At 42.8% G+C, this 19,299-nt stretch overlaps 1 protein-coding gene across 1 annotated transcript; it reads right to left on the bottom strand.

The window, feature by feature from the left end:
* Positions 1-10,099: 10,099 nt before the first annotated feature.
* Positions 10,100-12,021, bottom strand: LOC139355941 (neutrophil defensin 6-like). The gene is made up of 2 exons (XM_071068663.1): positions 11,479-12,021; positions 10,100-10,507 (listed from the first exon to the last, which is right to left on the bottom strand). Exons 1-2 carry the CDS (start codon positions 11,648-11,650, stop codon positions 10,395-10,397), a joined length of 285 nt encoding a protein of 94 aa, XP_070924764.1. The 5' UTR covers positions 11,651-12,021; the 3' UTR covers positions 10,100-10,394.
* Between the last annotated feature and the right edge of the window lie 7,278 nt (positions 12,022-19,299).

Below are 19,299 nucleotides of genomic sequence, written 5' to 3'. Positions count from 1 at the left end.
TTATGGGCCTCGGGTAAGACAGCAGGCCAATGTGCTGTCTGTTGGGAGCTGTGGTCTCAGTGGTGTCATCAAGTAACTGTGGGATCATTAGTGAATGACTTCACCTATCATGGCCTCTGTCTTTCGACTCTAAATTGGGGGCAATAGACTCTCTCCAAGGGGTCTTGGATGCAAAAATTTGGTTTTATGGCCTGTGCATGTGAGTCTGAGCAGCTTCGGCCTCAGAGGCTAAACCAGATGTATTAGAGTTTGGAGTCTGCACTTCAGGGTGTGTGTGCACCTGTGCGTATGCTTGTATGTTTACATGTATGTGTGCACGTGTGGTGAGGGGAGTGTGTTGGGAGGTGGAAACTGGGGATGTATGTGTTGTACGTGTGCATGTGCATGTCTCTGAGTCTGAGTGCCTGTGTGCAGGGAGAGGGGACTGTGTGATAGAAATGAAAGAGAGCATGAAAGGAAGAACCAGATCTTAAATGGCCGACAGGTGGCCAGTTATGATCTCTTTATTCTGCTCTAATAGAATCTGTGAGGTATGTTTTCTGTAAGTGAAACTAGGCCACATAAAACTTAGAAACTAGGCCTCATAAAAAAAAAGAACTTAAAAAAATTAACACCAGGTGGCTCTGAATAGGGTCCCACCCTGCCTCAATAGGGTCCCACCCTGATAGGGTCCCACCCTGCCAATTCCGGGAAACAACCTCATGGGGTCCCACCCTGCCAATTCCGGGGGTCCCACCCTGCCTCGAAGTTCCCGGAATCAACAACTCGAGGAAAAAACCTCATAAGGTCCTGCTCTAACCAATTAGAACAAGACACCTTGCTCAGTCCATAGACAGACCCAATTACCATGCACCTAAAGCTTTGTTTGAATTTCGCGCCCTAAGCTGTGTTTGAACTTGTGTTTGCCTATATAAACAGCCTGTAACAAGCAGTCAGGGTCCCAGGGCCAACTTAGAGCTTGGGACCCTAGCGCGCTAGTAATAAATAACTCTCTGCTGTGAATCTCCTGTCGGTGATCCTTCGCGGCGACCCCTGCCCAGGAAAGAATCGACAATTCGGTTCCAACATAAGCAGACACAGTCCTCCTCTGGGCTGCTCTGATCTGATTTCCTGTACCCTGAAACCCAGCACTGTGCCCAATACGCTGCTCCATCTTCCTCAAGGTCACCAGGTGAGGGGCACCTGTAGTTGCAGACCCACCTGTTGTCACTGGGCATCACTCTGGGACCTGTATCCTCAGCGACACCTGCTACAGGCTTAGCTGTCCTTGTGCTTTGTTGAGACCCAGATCAGGGCAAGATTCCATTTGAAAACCTGGAAACGAACAATTCAGTCTCTTTACCTTGTGCTTTATTTTCTCTCTGTCTAAAAATGAGTTTTCACAGTAAACTCAATGTATTTGGGCCATATAGTCCCCCCTTTTCTTTCCCTTATTTTTTCCTTTACTTGTTTTTCTTACCTTTTTGTTTTTATTGTCCTGGTCATTTTCATAGAGATGTCGATGCTACACTTTCTACCCTGAGAAGCTGGACCTCAGGGTAGAAAGGTCTACTTGTCCAGGTCACTCAGGGCCAGGACAAAAAGAGAGTTTCCACCCATAATATGGACATTCACTCTTAGAAGCCATGTACTCCCCGACGGATGAGTTAATTATTTAATGTAGGAATTAACTTAACTGTGTTAAGAAAGTAGGGTGCAAGGGAATTGGCCTGGAAGAAAATAAGATAACAACAGAACCTGGTTGTATAATAGAGGTTTTGTATTCCAGGATATTCCAGGAGACAAATGATGCTTCGACATGACCATATTTATTGCTGGTAACAGGCAAGCCTTCATGACCATGAGCACCTCTAGCTCCTCCTTGTGGGCACCTACAGCCCAGGTTTGCACTATTGGATGAACCTTCCTCACTTGTTCAGAGGCTGCTGGACACCAACTGCAAGAGCACAGCTGTGGGGGCATCCTATGTCGCCCATGTGCTGACACTGAGACACTGAGTAAGTGGCATAACTTCTCTGTGCCTCTGTTTCCACATTTTCTAAAGAGGAATAGGCATAACAGTTATTATATAACAATAGCACCTATCTCACAGGATTGTCTGAGGAATAAAAAGGGTAAGGGCTTTGAAGTTCTTAGCTCTGTTCTTGTCACACACGTGTCAGCCATGCAGTGTGTCACTTTAAATGGCCTCTGAGGTCTTTCCAATTCGAGTCCAGTGTTCATATGTCCACCACCTGCTCATGTCGGCCTAGGCAGAGGGCTGAGCTGGTTCCTGTCTTGGTCTTGTTTAGATCTAACACCCAAGGGCAGGACTCACTGGAGATGTATAATGTATAATGGTGGTGAGCTGTCTGTGGCAGGTGTGACTGCTAATATTCTATACTGTGTAAATAACAGTTTACTTTGTCACTTCATTTGGGACCATCAGCAGCAGAACGAAGAGATGTGAGTAAAAGCCTAGCATGGATTCTACGATTTTGACTTGGGGTTGGAGGAGCTCATGTAGTTCACATAACTTTAGAACGTCTTTATTATGAATAAAATGCCATAGTTCTTGGTTACATTGAGAACCATGCTGGCCGGGCGCGGTGGCTCACACCTGTAATCCCAACACTTTGGGAGGGTGAGGCGGGTGGATCATGAGGTCAAGAGATCGAGACCATCCAAACTGGAATTCCCCAGTTTTCCAGCCTGGGGTACAAATTCTGACTAGGGCTGTCCTGTTCCCAGCAGCTCTCTAGGCTGCAAGGCCTGGATTTAACAGTACCCCACAAGCCACGTGTACATGAGATACCACACAAGGCCAATCATGGAGAACACTGACATCTTGTCACTCAGGGCTTCTTCCCAGTGCTTCCATATTGACACAGATTATGGGGTCAGCTCACACCCACTTTTCCTTGGAGCCTTTCTCCCCCATGGCCACGTTTGGTGATGGCACTTCCATATGGTCTTTGCCTGATATGGTTGTTGTCTCTAATTTGAAGGCTTCTTCTCCTCATTTACTGCCTCTGACTGCACCCTCGGTGGGTTCTGGAGCAATAATCCCTACTTCCTGCCAGGAGGAATAAGTGGGAAATATTAGCTAACCTTTAAACCCAGTAAAAACGGGAGCTTGTGCCACAAGTTGCCTGTCAAATGGAGAGGTGTGGTCTAGCAAAAGCCTCGTGGCCCTGCTGGGTGCCAGTGGGCCTGGGGCGTCAGTCCTCAGAAGATCATAGTTTATTATCCATCCACAATCTGTTGTTCAGTAAATGTTTGATGTTGAGATGGTGGATGTCCTGTGATGGTGTGGGGAGGTCTCATTATTGGAGAACATGTAAATGGTGTTATCTCTAAGGGAAAAAGAAGCTAACTCTTCTGTGATCACCAAGGTGGGCACCAGAGTGGGTCTAGCCCAACTGTGATGAGGAGATGGTGGCCATGGAGTCGAGAATTAAAAAAGCGATGGCCCTTGGAAGGACCTTGGTGCCTTGGGTGTCCGTAGCACATCCAGAGACATTAATAACCATGACTTTAGGAGGCCACTGCGCTGCTTGAAGAGGCTGGTGGCTTGGGGATGATGAACTAAATGAGACTCTCTTAACCCACCGCAGTGTTGTGATGCCCTGAGGGGGGAGCCTTCATCTGAATCAATGATACGTGTGTTTCTAAAGGAGAAAGTGAAGAAATGCCATGAAAAGAGAACACCTGCTCCACCCAGGGCATAAGTAGTTACCTTCCCTGGAAGACTACACGTGCAGAAGCCCATAGCCAGGACTAGTGTGCTTTGTCCAGAGGCTCTGAGAGTTGTGATGGGCGGTAGTGAGGGCCTCCCCGTGAAACTCAGAACCTGGGACCCAGGCATGGCCTGGAGAGATCACCTGCTTGGCCAGCTACAGACTGTATCCTGCTGTGGCCCCAGTGGATGCGAAGGGCTTGTGGGTGATGATGTTGGTGGGCCTCAGCAGGATGGACAAGTGGGGTATAGCTGTCTCCAAAGACTCGATGTCCCCGTACATGGAGGGCCTGCCACAAAGTGGCTGGCACACTAGTGGTGAGGATTTGGTTTTTAACTGCAAGGGGACTTTGTCAGCCCACTGAGGACAAACTGATGCCCAGAATCTTTACAACAGTGCTGGAGGGGCCATGAGTGTGTCCTGCAGACACCTGGGCACTGTCCAGGAAGAGGGAGAGCAGGTGCAGCAGCCCTGTCGCAGATGTGTGGCCTGGCCCTGTCAGTGGCTTTACATGCAGCACCTAGAGCGATTTGGGGAGCTCAGGGAGAACAGAGACCCTCCAGCTGACTCAGAGTCACTGATGGCTGCTGTCGCTGCAGGGGTGGCCTTTTCTACTCCAACCCAGTCTTGTGCTCTCCTTCCCTCCCATTCTTGGCTGCAGGACTGGGAACCACCTGCTGGGACACTAATCTGTCTGCCTCGTGGCCATGCTCCCATCCTTGCCTCCTCCATAGACTGTGGTCAGGACTCGGCAGCCCAGAGCCCCAGTAGGCTCTCAGTCTGTGCTGAGGTCACACACAGGCATCCTTCCCCAGGTGATTCCAGCAAATTCTTCTTCTTCTTCTTCTTTTTTTTTTCCATTATGGTTGTTGTTGAGAGGGAATCCCTCTGTGTCCCCCAGGCTGGAGTGCAATGGCGCCATCTCGGTTCACTACAACCTCTGCCTCCCAGGTTCAAGCGGTTCTCTTGCCTCAGCCTCCTGAGTAGCTGGGATTACAGGCACATACCACCATGCTTAGCTAAATTTTGTATTTTTAGTAGAGATGGGGTTGCACTATGTTGGCCTGGCTGGTCTCAAACTCCTGACCTCAAGTGATCCACCCACTTTAGCCTCCCGAAGTGCTGAGATTACAGGCATGAGCCACCACGCCCGGCCTGGAGCCATTTCTTTGTTGGACACAGACCCACTCTGTCCTCCCTTACTTTTCCAGTGACTCACCGATCCCCTGTCAACTGTTCTTAGTTTAAATTCTTCCTTCGGGAGCAGGGGCAGTATGGAACCCAGGTGTGGTGCCAACCTACGCCCTCGGTGACAGATTCAGAGTCGACCATGGGACTTGGGCATTGGATGGAACAATGGGAAGGAAGTAGGGATTTTCTCCAGGAGATCAGCTACGAAGGTCACAGAGAGATGACCATGATTCACATGGCTGTCACCTGCGGAGGGAGCCCAAAGTAAGACCAAGAGAAATAACCGGGAAGACAACAATGTGACTCATGCTTTGAGTCCTTAAATCAAGTATTTCCTGAAGCCAGAATTCCCCCTCAATTCCAAGATATAAGAGTCAAAATGTTAACTCAGCTTGTCATGGTTTGATGTTTGAATTCAAGACCCCACTAAGATGTCTGAAAAACATCAAAAATACCAAACTCAGAGAACCTGAGAGACAAAGACGGTGCAGTGCACAAGGACAGGAGATGAGAGCAGATGACAGGTGTCCCGGGGGCAGCTTGGGCCTCAGGCTCCCTGGTGATTCCCATGCACAGCCCCGGGGGAGAAGAGCCTTGTTGATGTTGATCAGCAGGGAAGGAGGGACGGCTACGAGAGTGGCTGGAAGGACAGCCAGTGAGTCAGTGATGGGGACCTTCATAGTTGATGTTCAGAGCTGGAGGAATTCCAGGGGGTGGCAGGAGTTAGTGGGTGGCCATGGGTGGAGGGCTGGGGCAAAGAGGAAGGGGGATCACTCTCACTGTCATCCAGGAGGACAAAGTACTGAGAGGTTGGGAGGGTGATCTGCCAGGAAATATTAGAATGAACTCTTTCCCTTAGTTTTTATTTTTATGAGTTATTTGGCTTTTCATGGCAAAGGAAGAAATACAGAACTTCAGAAAAGGAAACGAGGACTTTTCTCATCTCTTACCTTCTGGTTTTGTTTGTAAGCAGAGTTCAGAACAAACAGAGATACAGAAAAAATAACTCTATACTTTTCTGGTAAAAGAAAAATTTCAGCAAGACTTTCAAGAAATGTCAAGAAAATGTTTATTGAAGACTGTTGCAATAGGAGTTGAAATATTGTAATAGGAAGAGCCCTTGGACTCAACTTACCTCAAGCCAAAGGCAGGAGAATTTAAGCCTTGGGGGGAGCTAGCAGGATGGTTCTGGAGGTCGTTAGGAGGGAAGTTGGCTAGTGTGATGGGACCATCTGTGTTTACTAATTTGTGCTTGTTGGAGTGAGGCTCCCATCCTCCCACAGAGACAGGGCTGCTGCCCTCTTGGGTAATTGCATTTATAGGGATGAGGCATCTGACTTATTCATTATTCATTGTTCTGCCACACGAGTGGTTCAAGGTAGAAAATCTCTTGTATGTCATCAGTGAACATAGAATGTTCGTGTATCTCAGTGAACAGTTCTGGGTGTTACTTGAGGCCGAGCAAGTGGCCCTGGTTGTTGGGAGACCCTCACACCTCTCCTGCTTTCTCTGTCCCTAGAGTTTGCAGCAGTCATTGCCCACCCTAGACTACAGTAGCAGAAGTCTCATATGGTGCTCCCAGTGTGCCTTTATCCAACAGAGGAGCAGAGAGGCTCCATCCTCGTCTGACCCTTTCCCTTGGATTGATGGATGCTTCTCAGCACATCAGCCTCAATTCTACTCCATTCTTCTCTCTGGCAACATCCATTCCTCTAAAGTCAGTGGAGGTCGACCTGACCCTGCATGTTTCTTGCCCTGATATTATTCTCTCCACTGAACATTGTACTCTACCCCTTCTTTTAATCTACCCACGTTTTAAATACCTCTGTGTTTCACCATGTAGCATTTTCTTGCACTCAAAACCAAAATAGTCTATTTCTTTCTTCTTAACTCCTATTGCTTCATGAAGCCACATTTTCCCAAGGATATTTTTCTGTATTTCAGCCTTCAATGTTTTTAAATGGCTTTTTTTCCCATGCTGTCACAGAAACTTGATATATGGACTGCATTGCTGCTGTAGTTTTTATTTTTTCCTATGCAGTTTAGTAATAATAATCTAATTTTATATCATGTAATATTGAATATAATTAATTTTATCATAATTAATTTATTGATCTCTTACTATGTGCTAGGCAGTCATCTGAACACTGTGGGCCAGTAATGAGCAAAACATGCAACTTCCCTTCTAGAGTAGGGAGGGAAGTGTTACAGAGAGTAAGTGAAGTGTACAGAATGTGAGACTGTTACAATTCTACAGTTAAAAATAAAGAGAACAAGTGTGATAGAGATTACTCAGGAAAGTTGCTGCAATTTAAAATTGAGAAATCAGGAAACATGTCAGTGACAAAGTGATATTATAGCAGAGACCCCAAGTCTGGGAAATGAGTCAGGTGTCCTTCTGGGGGAAATGCAGATGCCCTCTGGGGATGGAGTCAGCCTGGCCCAGCCCATAATTTGGAAAAATATGGAACATTAGTTCAGGGACCTCAGGACTTGAAGCAGTGGCGGTTACTAGAAACCAAGGGAGGCTCCTGGCCTTCACAATCTGAAGTTCTGTGTGTTTCCTTCACCATCTAAACAAGGGGAAGGGTGGGATCATTTGTCTGACAGAATGCCTGTGTCCTTCCTGGGATCTGTGCTGGGCTCATTCAAGGTTAGGAGTTCCAGACCAGCCTGACCAATATGGTGAAACCCCATCTCTACTAAAAAAAAATACCAAAAACTAGCCGGGTGAGGTGGCGGGTGCCTGTAGTCCCAGCTACTTGGGAGGCTGAGGCAGGAGAATGGTGTGAACCTGGAAGGCGGAGCTTGCAGTGAGCTGAGATCTGGCCACTGCACTCCAGCCTAGGCGATAGAGCGAGACTCTGCCTCCAAAACAAACAAACAAACAAACAAACAAACAAAAATTAGCTGGGCACAGTGGCACTTGCCTGTAGTCCTAGCTACTCGGGAGGGTGAGGCAGAAGAATCACTTGAACCTGGGAGGTGGAGGTTGCGGTGAGCCAGGATCGTGCCACTGCACTCCAGCCTGGGCGACAGAGGAAGACTCCATCTAAAACAAAACAAAACAAAACAAAACAAAACACCCAAAAAATAAAAAGCAGAACACATCAAAAAGAAAGGGCAGAGACCAAACAACCAGTCAGTTTTGGCTGTGAGTAAAGCAGTTAAATAGAGGAGCATCACGGTGACTTTTAGGCAACCAGATGAGACCTGGAACATCCTTCCCTTTCACCCTACACGCCAGCCTGGCCTAAGTTCACAGACTTTGTAGAGTGACTTTATCTTCACAAAAGATGTCCTTGTATTCAGCATCTGAGGTCTCTCCACTACCCGTTCTGGTTCCTGCTGCCAGAAAGCCTCGCCTCTTGGGTGGTGCATGAGAATGCTCTCCCTCCTCTATCTTGCTCTCTTGCTGGCCCTCCAGTTCCAGGACCAGGTGTGACAGCAAGAGTGGAAGAGAGTCCTGCTCAGAAGGGTTGCTGAGGCAGAGAACCAGCCCCCACCACCTATCTCCCAGTATAGTGGAGAGTTCTCACTAAGGACCATCAGATGAGGAAAGGCAGCACCAGCCTGCACTAGCTTGGTAGGTTCTTTAATATTGGAAGGACTCTTGTGCACAGAGAAAAATCTCATCACTATTTACACTAAGTTTAAACCAGGTCTTGAGTATTAATTATTGATACAAAGGTGATTATTTAAATTCCCTTCATCTACATTGATGTCCTACATTTAGTATGCCTGGTTGTTTTTAAACACATCTAACACCTTCAAGAATAGAGCAACATATTCCTGAACGATGACCCCAAACTTATTCATTCATTATACCAAAAGTGATATAGAAGGGCCCATATCATGGATTTGATATCTTTTCTTATTTGTTTTGATTTTACTCCTTCCTATGATTTTCTTGATCTTCCAAGACCTCAGGTTACTAAACAAGGTTGCAAGTCTAGGGTCAAATAGCTGATCCTTGATCAGGAAATAGTGCTTTGTATGTGTCTGAGATGAAGTAAACTCAGGATACTTGTTATTTATTATCAGGTTGAGACTTTTTGTTGTTGTTGTAATAAAAATGTTTGTTTGTGTTTTGTTTTGTCATGTCATGGCACTGTTCAGTCCCTGTCTTTTATATAAATTTTAATTCTAGAAACTTGCCTTTCTCAGCAATACGTTATTCTTAAGTTTTTGCAAGCTGTAAGTGTGTGACCAATTGTCTTATCATTATGATATATTGACTTGGTTCATTGGCATAATTAAAAACATATTAACATATGTTTTCCCATTAGCATTTTATTAAAATGAGTATAGTCTTATTATAATTAATGTAATTCATATGCTTGAAGGGATGGAGAGTTGAGATCAACTCCTTCATTAAACATTGGTCTAATTAACCTTTTGGGGACCAGTAAGGGACCATTTGTCTCATTGGTTATTGGGCCTCATCTTCTATGGTCACCAGTTTCTGAGCTCTTCTTCTATCTGGTTGTTAACTGAATCACTGATGCTCGTCAGTCTTTCCTGTTTTTGGCACAGTTTTAACTTTTTCCTTGTTAAACTTTATTTTATTCTATCTTGTTGATACAGTTATATATCACTTACCAAAACAGAGTGAAATAAAGCTTAATGTATAGCATATATATGTAACACATCTGCTTAAAATTTTAAATATTATATATAGCAATGCTTTCCCACTTTTTAAAATTAAAGGACAAGTAAACATAGCCCATCAGATCTATCTTTCCTTTGAGCCAACAACCACTTTTTGCCTCTCATTGTAAACTTCTGTTATTTGAGTATCATTTAGAATGCGTTGAACTTTTAAGTTTCAAACTATTCCAATTAACACTTATATCCTGTCAGGCATGGTGGCTCAAGCATGTAATCCTAGCACTATGGGAGGCTGAGGAGGGCAGATCACTTAAGCTCAGGAGTTCAAGACCAATCTGGGCAACACGGTGAAACCCTGTCTCTCCAAAAAGTACAAAACATTAGCAGAGTGTGGTGGCACATGCCTGTAGTCCCAGCTACTCAAGAGGCTGAGGTGGGAGGATCATTCGAGCACAGGAGGTCAAGGCCGCAGTGAGCCGAGATTGCACCATTGTACTCCAGCTTGGGTGGCTAAGTGAGACACTGTCTCAAACAACAACAACAAGAAACCCAAGTATATTCATTTTTGCTATTTTGTTATTGCTCTATGATGCTCAAATTCTGCATCATTGGAATGCAAAGATCAGTTAATTAATGTAGATCAGAATTCTCTATACAAAGGAACCATACAAAGCACCATATAAAAAAGCAAAAGGGGGGAAAAAAAGGAAAAAGAAAAGAAAATTTAAAAAGTCAAACACACTAAGTTTAATGCTTGAACTTTACTTTGGAGAGAAAATCTTAGAAAGATACAAGGTACACAGAGTGAAATATTTTTCTTTTTTCAGGACCTTGGATTGAATCTTGTACTGCTTTGGTTTCTATCTAGGAAGCTCAGCGACAGCAGAGTTTGTAGGTGAGGCCATTGAATTTGCACTTCCCGGAGTAGAACTCAGGGGTATAACAACGGCCAGTTCGGCAATAGCAGGTGCGTCTCGCCTGAGAACCTGTGGAAAGAAGAGAGGGTCAGGCACAGGGAGGGAGGTGGGGAAAAGGACAGGGAGAGCCAGACTAACTGAGATAGTCTAAACAAGAGACACTGAATCACTCTCGTTAGGATGGAGAAAATTCATGTCTTTGTCGTAAATGACAAGAAATCGTACTAGCTATGTGTTAGTCATGCAAGATCATAGTTCTTTCCCCATCTGAGTCTATCCAGGACATGTTTATTACCTGCTCCCTGGTAAAACAATATACCTCTCAACCCCAGGGTTACCTACTCTTCATTCTGCTTAATCCATACCCCTAATCTTGACCTCCATGTATGACCTGCATGTCCTAACAAGGCTCCCTAATGCACCTGTATCCGTTTCTGAGATGCTGCATTGTGCATGCTCACGTCATGGACTCAAGTACTTTGGTGCTCAAGGAGTCTTTGAAGACCTTCCAAATTCAAATTCTTCATTCTCTCTCCCCCCCCCTTTTTTTTTTTAACATTTTACTTATGTACTTATTTTAATTGACAAATAATAATTGTGTATATGTATGAGACACAATATGATATTTGGATCTAAGTACATATTGTAGAAAGATTTAATCAAGCCCTTTAGCCTACATTGAAACACACCCATAGGTTCCTCTCTAGGTTCTAAAAGCTTTACCAATGGACAAAGTAAAATATTCTCTCTATAACTAAGTCTACCCATTCAGACCTACAAATATGTGGTCAGTATAGCTCTTTCTATCTTAAAAGTAGCAAATTTCACAGAAATATCTTGAAACTAAAAGGCTTAGAAGAAAGAAAATCTTTTAGATGTGTTCGGTTCTCACTGATTAATTTAGAGATGAGAAAATCAAGGTCCAGGAAGATGAAGTAAAGTCACTCAAGGGAGGTAGACTTTTCCACACTTGATGCCAGAGCCTGTCTCCAATCCTTTTGTTCTAGATTTTGCAGATCTGCAAGATTGATGTCTCCTACCTGAAGCTCTAAGAGTAGAGAGTCCATTTTCTTCAAAGGAGACAGCAAGGTCCTGGTCGTCTTCCCCAGGCTGCTCCTGGGTTGCAGCCTCATCAGCTCTTTCCTGGAGTGACTCAGCCTGGGCCTGCAGGGAGAACAGGAGAATGGCAGCAAGGATGGCGAGGGTCCTCATGGCTGGGGTCACCTGGAGGAGGGAGAGCAGGTGTGGATGTGTGGAGAGTGAGGAGTGAGCCTGGATTTATAGCTCTGCTGGGAGAAGGCCTGAGACAGAAGCTGCAGTGAGACGAGGTGGGCATGTGATTGGGAGGGGAAGGGGCTGCCTTCGCCCTCAAGATCCCTTTGATGCTCCTCTTTCTCCCGGCTTTCATCACAGAGTGAGTCTGTATGCTTAATGCCTCTTCTTGATCCAAGCTGTTAATGATGATAAGGACATAACTCTCCTGTCCTGTTTCCCATCTGCTTGAGTATTTACTTTTATATATTCAGAGAAGAAAAACAACAGTGCTTTCATTCAATAAATTTGGGGATCAAATGCCTCTTGTTTTCCGAAGATGGTCCCTGGTACTCTCTGGATGACTCTCTGGGGTCAGATCTGGGTCCCAGCGGAGTAGAGAGTTAATGCATTGCAGGATTCAGGGATATTATTAGCCTCATGTAGGAGGCTTTTGAGATCTCGAGGTGAGTAGTCTCCTGCCGGGGCCAGTGTGGACAGGACAATGACCTTATCAGCTATAGGGGAAATGAGTTCAGTAGAATAGTAGGCCAAGTTTATCAGATTAAAATCAAAATTCAGATTTAGTTCAAGAAGTTGGTGTGATCTGAATGCACCATATACAGTGTGTAGCAGGTACTTGTCTCCACTTTGAGGAATATCAAAGTAATTTAGGTGCCTACAACCCCTTTCTGAGATCTTTTATTTTATTTTTATTTTTTAGTTTTAGAAAATTTTAAATCATACACAAGGAACAACATTCAAAAGGCAGAAGAAGTAATGAGCTCTCATTTCTACCCCCAGGCCTTCAATTCTGACCCAGGAATCCATCACTATTAACAGTTATTCATAGTATTCTGCACTTTGCTTTTATTACCTGTATCATGGGCACTTTGTATATCTAAACACATGGAATGCTGTTATAATTTTTAAGAGCCTTATACTATCCCAGGGTTTGTATATGCCATCACTTATTTTTTTCTATTGATAAAACACGATAAAATTAGTACAATTTGGTTATTCTTAAACTTTTGCAGTAATAAGTAAAGTTACAGTGATTATCTTGTATATATGTCCTCTTACCCATATGGATAAACTTATAGAAATAGAATTGCTGTGTCAAAGAATGCATCTTAAGCCAGTATGGTGGCACTTGCCTGTAGTTCTAGCTATTTGAGAGGCTGAGGTGGGAGGATCATCGGAGACCAGGAGTTCAATACCAGCCTGACAACATAGTGAGGCCCCTTTCTCTTAAAAACAAAAAGAGACTATATCTTACACATTTTTAAGATATTACTATGTGTTTCTATAATATTACTATATTTGATACACATCCTTTGGTGCTCAGTAGGCCCTTGGAGAGCCTTTACATTTCAATTCCTCATTTAATTTTTTTCTAAATTTGTTTATTCTTAATGGAAAAATAATTTTTGTGTATATTTGCAGGGTATGATGTGATGTTTGGATTGATAATCACATGGCAGAAACACTTCAGCTAATTAAGATAGCCAACACCTCACCAACTTAATTTTTTAAGGAGAATTACAAATCGAGTCCTTTAGCAGTTTGAAAGATACAATACAATCGCTGATACTGTATCAAAGGATATGAACAGACATTTCTCAAAAGAAGACATTCATACAGCCAACAGACACATGAAAAAATGCTCATCATCACTGGCCATCAGAGAAATGCAAATGAAAACCACAATGAGATACCATCTCACACCAGTTAGAATGACAATCATTAAAAAGTCAGGAGACAACAAGTGCTGGAGAGGATGTGGAGAAATAGGAACACTTTTACACTGTTGGTGGGATTGTAAACTAGTTCAACCATTATGGAAAACAGTTTGGTGATTCCTCAAGGATCTAGAACTAGATGTACCATATGACCCAGGCATCCCATTACTGGATATATACCCAAAGGATTATAAATCATGCTGCTATAAAGACACATGCACACGTATGTTTATTGCGGCACTATTCACAGTAGCAAAGACTTGGAATCAACCCAAATGTCCATCAGTGACAGACTGGATTAAGAAAATGTGGCACATATACACCATGGAATACTATGCAGCCATAAAAAAGGATGAGTTTGTGTCCTTTGTAGGGACATGGATGCAGCTGGAAACCATCATTCTCAGCAAACTATCACAAGAACAGAAAACCAAGCACCGTATGTTCTCACTCAAGGTGGGAACTGAACAATGAGATCACTTGGACTCGGGAAGGGGAACATCACACACCGGGGCCTATCATGGGGAGGGGGTAGTGGGGAGGGATTGCATTGGGAGTTAAACCTGATGTAAATGACGAGTTGATGGGTGCTGACGAGTTGATGGGTGCAGCACACCAACATGGCACAAGTATACATATGTAACAAACCTGCACGTTATGCACAGTACCCTAGAACTTAAAGTATAATAATAATAATAAATTTTAAAAAAGGAAAAAAAATAAAAAAATTAAAAAAAAAAGAGAAAGTAAAAAAAAAAAAAAGATGCAATACATTACTATTAACTGTGGTCACCTTGCAGTGTCATAGATCACTAAGACTCTCCAGCATAACTGAAACTTTGTACTCTTCGCTCAACATCTTCTCTTTTCCTATCCCTCCCTCTCACCCACCTCCAGCTTCTGATAACCACCTTTGTACTCCAGTTCCATAACATCGACATTTTAACATTCCATATACAAGTGATATCATATAGTATTTATCTTTCTGTGCCTAGTTTATTTCATTTAGCAAATTGTCCTCTGCTTCCAACCATGTTGTCATGAATGAAGAATTTCCTTCTTTGAGACAGAGTCTCGCTCTGTCGCCCAGGCTGGAGTGCAGTGGCAGGATCCCAGCTGATTGTAACCTCTGCCTCCCGGGTTCACGCCATTCTCCTGCCTCAACCTCCCGAGTAGCTGGGACTACAGGCATCCGCCACCACGCCCGGCTAATTTTTTGTATCTTTAGTAGAGACGGAGTTTCACCATGTTAGCCAGGATGGTCTCGACCTCCTGACCTCGTGATCCACCCGCCTGTGTTTCCGTTTTTTCTTTCTTTGCAGAGAAACTAACAGAGTGTATCTCCCACTTATTCTACCTTATGAAAATGAGAGGATCTCAATCAGATCTGTAATATCTATACTATTTATTTGAATTCGTGAATTAACAGCGAGACTGGGAGGGACTAATTTCCTGCATCGGTCATTCCAGCTTTCATGGCCCTTGTTTTACCCTGGTGGCCATTTAGCACCAGGTTTTAAACCATCTGTACTGCTGCTCTATTTCTCACTGGACGTTGCTGAGTTTGCAGATAGCATTCCATGATTGCTTCCTAGCCTACATCTCTCTGGCATTGTCTCTCTGAATCTCTAGCAATGACTAAAGAAACAATTTGGAATATTTTTATTCCGGTTCTAACCTTTCTCCATGAATTCTGTCATGTGTTTGATCACCCAGAGTCCTTATTAATTGGGGAAATTGGTATCTTCAGTCTCTCTTCATCCTTCTCTTAACCCAAAATTAATGAGCGAGCAGGAAATTAGTCCCTCCCAGTCTCCCTGTTAATTCACGAATTCAAATAACTATCACAGATATTACAGATCTGATACAGATCCTCTCATTTTCATAAGGCAGAATAAGTGGGAGATACACTCTGTTAGTTTCTCTGCAAAGAAAGAAAAAATGGAAACCCATGTCAAACACCCCAGCCTCTCCACTGTACTCTAAGGGTCTGGCTTCTCTCTCACTCTCTCAAGGCAATAGCATGACTTGACACTCTCTAATTTTGTAGGAGTCACTAAGAATTAAGACAGGAGTTTGGACTGGCACAAAGGTTTAGAAGCCCACACAATCTCACTTATAATAACACTCAAAAATAAAATTCTTAGAAGTAAATTTAACCAAAAAAGTGAAAGATCTGTACAGCAAAAACTATAAATATTGATGAATAAAACTGAAGAAGACACAAATAAATGGAAAGATATCTTGAGTTCATGGATTGGAAGAATTAATATTATTAAAATGTCTGTACTACCCAAAGTGATCTGTAGATCCTCATCAAAATTCCAATGCAATTTTTCACAGAAATTAAAAAAACACTAAAATTGGTATGAAATCAGAAATGACACCGAATAGCCAAAGCAATCTTGAGCAAAAATAACAAAGATAGAGGTATCATGCTCTCTGATTTTAAAATGTATCATAAAGTTATTGTAAGCAAAACAGCATGGTCTGGTGTAAAAGCAGACACAATAACCAAAGGAAAGGAGGAGAAAGCCCAAAACTAAACCCAAGTACTTATGATTATTTGATCTTCAACAAAGACGCCAAGAACACACCATGGGGCAAGGACAGTCTCTTCAATAAAAGGTGTAAGGAAAACTAGATATCCACAAGCAGAAGAATGAAATTGGACACTTATCCCCCACTATACCCAAAAATCAACTCAAAATGGATCAAAGACTTGCATAAAAGACCCGAAATTGTAAATCTACTAGAAGAAAACATGGGGGGAAATCTTATGACATTTCTCTGGGCAATTATTTCTACCACAGGACTCCAAAAGCAAATACAACAAAAGCAAAAATAGACAAAGGAGGTTACATCAACTACAAAACTTCTGCACAGAAAGGAAACAAAGTGAAGAGATGACCCATGGACTAGGAGAAAGTATCTGTAAACCATACATCTGATGAGGGGCTAATATCCCAAATATATAAGGAATTCAAACTACTCAATAAGAAGAAGACAAACATCTCAATTTAAATATGGGCAATAAACCTGGCCTGCAGATATATGGAAAATATACTCAACATCACTAATTATCAGGAAAATGCAAATTAAAATCACAAAGAGGTAATCATCTGTTAGAATCATCTAACAAATAGACAAATAATATGTGTTGGTGAGGATATAAAAAAAAGGGGGACCTTTGTGTGCCATTGGTGGAAATGTAAACTAGTACAGCCATTTTGAAGAAGAGTATGGGGGTTCCTCAAAGCACTAAACACAGAATTACCATATGACCCAGCAATCCCGCTTCTGGGTATTTCTCCAAAGAAATTGAAATCACTATATTGGCCGGGTGCGGTGGCTCACACCTATAATCCCAGCACTTTGGGAGGCTGAGGCAGGTGGATCACAAGTTCAGGAGATCACGATCATCCTGGCTAACATGGTGAAACCCCATCTCTACTAAAAATACAAACAAATTAGCCAGGCGTGGTGGTGCAGACCTGTAGTCCCAGGTACTCAGGAGGCTGAGACAGGAGAATGGGTGAACTCCGGAGGCGGAGCTTGTAGTGAGCCAGCTTGCACCACCTCACTCCAGCGTAGGGGACAAAGCAAGACTCTGTCTCAAAAAAAAAGAAAAAAAAAAAAAAAAAGAAAGAAATCACCATATCAAGAAGAATCTACACTCCCATGTCCATTTCAGCATTATTCAAAATAAGTAACATATGGAATCAGCCTAATGTTCATCAGTGGATGAATGAATAAAGAAAATATGGTGTATATGCAAGATAGTATACCATACAGACTTAGAAAAAGAAGGAAATTGGCCGCACGTGGTGGCTCACGCCTGTAATCCCAGCACTTTGGGAGGCAAAGGCGGGCGGATCACGAGGTCAGGAGGTCGAGACCATCCTGGCTAACATGGTGAAACCTCGTCTCTACTAAAGATACAAAATATTAGTCGGGCGTGGTGGCGGGTGCCTGTAGTCCCAGCTACTCGGGAGGTTGAGGCAGGAGAATGGCATGAACCCGGGAGGCAGAGGTTACAATCAGCCGGGATCCTGCCACTGCACTCCAGCCTGGGTGACAGAGCGAGACTCTGTCTCAAAGAAGGAAATTCTTCATTCATGACAACATGGATGGAACCAGAGGACAATGTGCTAAATGAAATAAGCTAGGCACAGAAAGACAAATACTATATGATATCACTTGTATATGGAATGTTAAAAATGTCGATGTTATGGAACTAGAGTACAAAGGTGGTTATCAGAAGCTGGAGGTGGGTGAGAGGGAGGGATAGGAAAAGAGAAGATGTTGAGCGAAGAGTACAAAGTTTCAGTTATGCTGGAGAGTCTTAGTGTTCTATGGCACTGCAAGGCGACTACAGTTAATAGTAATGTATTGTATCTTTCAAACTGCTAAAGGACTCGATTTGTAATTCTCCTTAAAAAATTAAGTTGGTGAGGTGTTGGCTATCTTAATTAGCCGAAGTGTTTCTGCCATGTGATTATCAATCCAAACATCACATCATACCCTGCAAATATACACAAAAATTATTTTTCCATTAAGAATAAACAAATTTGAAAAAAAAATTAAATGAGGAATTCAAATGTAGAGGCTCTCCAAGGGCCTACTGAGCACCAAAGGATGTTTATCAAATGTGGTAATATTATAGAAACACATAGTAATACCTTTAAAATGGGTAAGATACAGTCTTTTTTTCTGTTTTTAAGAGAAAAAGGTCTCACTATATTGTCAGGCTGGTATTGAACTCCTGGTCTCTGATGATCCTCCCACCTCAGCCTCTCAAATAGCTAGAACTACAGGCAAGTGCCACCATACTGGCTTAAGATGCATTCTTTGACACAGCAATTCTATTTCTATAAGTTTATCCATATGGGTAAGAGGACATATATACAAGATAATCACTGTAACTTTACTTATTACTGCAAAAGTTTAAGAATAACCAAATTGTACTAATTTTATCGTGTTTTATCAATAGAAAAAAATAAGTGATGGCATATACAAACCCTGGGATAGTATAAGGCTCTTAAAAATTATAACAGCATTCCATGTGCTTAGATATACAAAGTGCCCATGATACAGGTAATAAAAGCAAAGTGCAGAATACTATGAATAACTGTTAATAGTGATGGATTCCTGGGTCAGAATTGAAGGCCTGGGGGTAGAAATGAGAGCTCATTACTTCTTCTGCCTTTTGAATGTTGTTCCTTGTGTGTGATTTAAAATTTTCTAAAACTAAAAAATAAAAATAAAATAAAAGATCTCAGAAAGGGGTTGTAGGCACCTAAATTACTTTGATATTCCTCAAAGTGGAGACAAGTACCTGCTACACATTGTATATGATGCATTCAGATCACACCAACTTCTTGAACTAAATCTGAATTTTGATTTTAATCTGATAAACTTGGCCTACGATTCTACTGAACTCATTTCCCCTATAGCTGATAAGGTCATTGTCCTGTCCACACTGGCCCCGGCAGGAGACTACTCACCTCAAGATCTCAAAAGCCTCCTACATGAGGCTAATAATATCCCTGAATCCTGCAATGCATTAACTCTCTACTCCGCTGGGACCCAGATCTGACCCCAGAGAGTCATCCAGAGAGTACCAGGGACCATCTTCGGAAAACAAGAGGCATTTGATCCCCAAATTTATTGAATGAAAGCACTGTTGTTTTTCTTCTCTGAATATATAAAAGTAAATACTCAAGCAGATGGGAAACAGGATAGTAATGTCCTTATCATCATTAACAGTTTGGATCAAGAAGAGGCATTAAGCATACAGACACTCTGTGATGAAAGCCGGGAGAAAGAGGAGCATCAAAGGGATCTTGAGGGCAAAGGCAGCCCTTC

Source organism: Macaca nemestrina, chromosome 8 (genome assembly GCF_043159975.1).
Source record: "Macaca nemestrina isolate mMacNem1 chromosome 8, mMacNem.hap1, whole genome shotgun sequence".
Lineage (NCBI taxonomy): Eukaryota > Metazoa > Chordata > Mammalia > Primates > Cercopithecidae > Macaca > Macaca nemestrina.
Note: the sequence above shows the minus strand (reverse complement) of the source record. Positions and strands in the feature narration are given on the sequence as shown.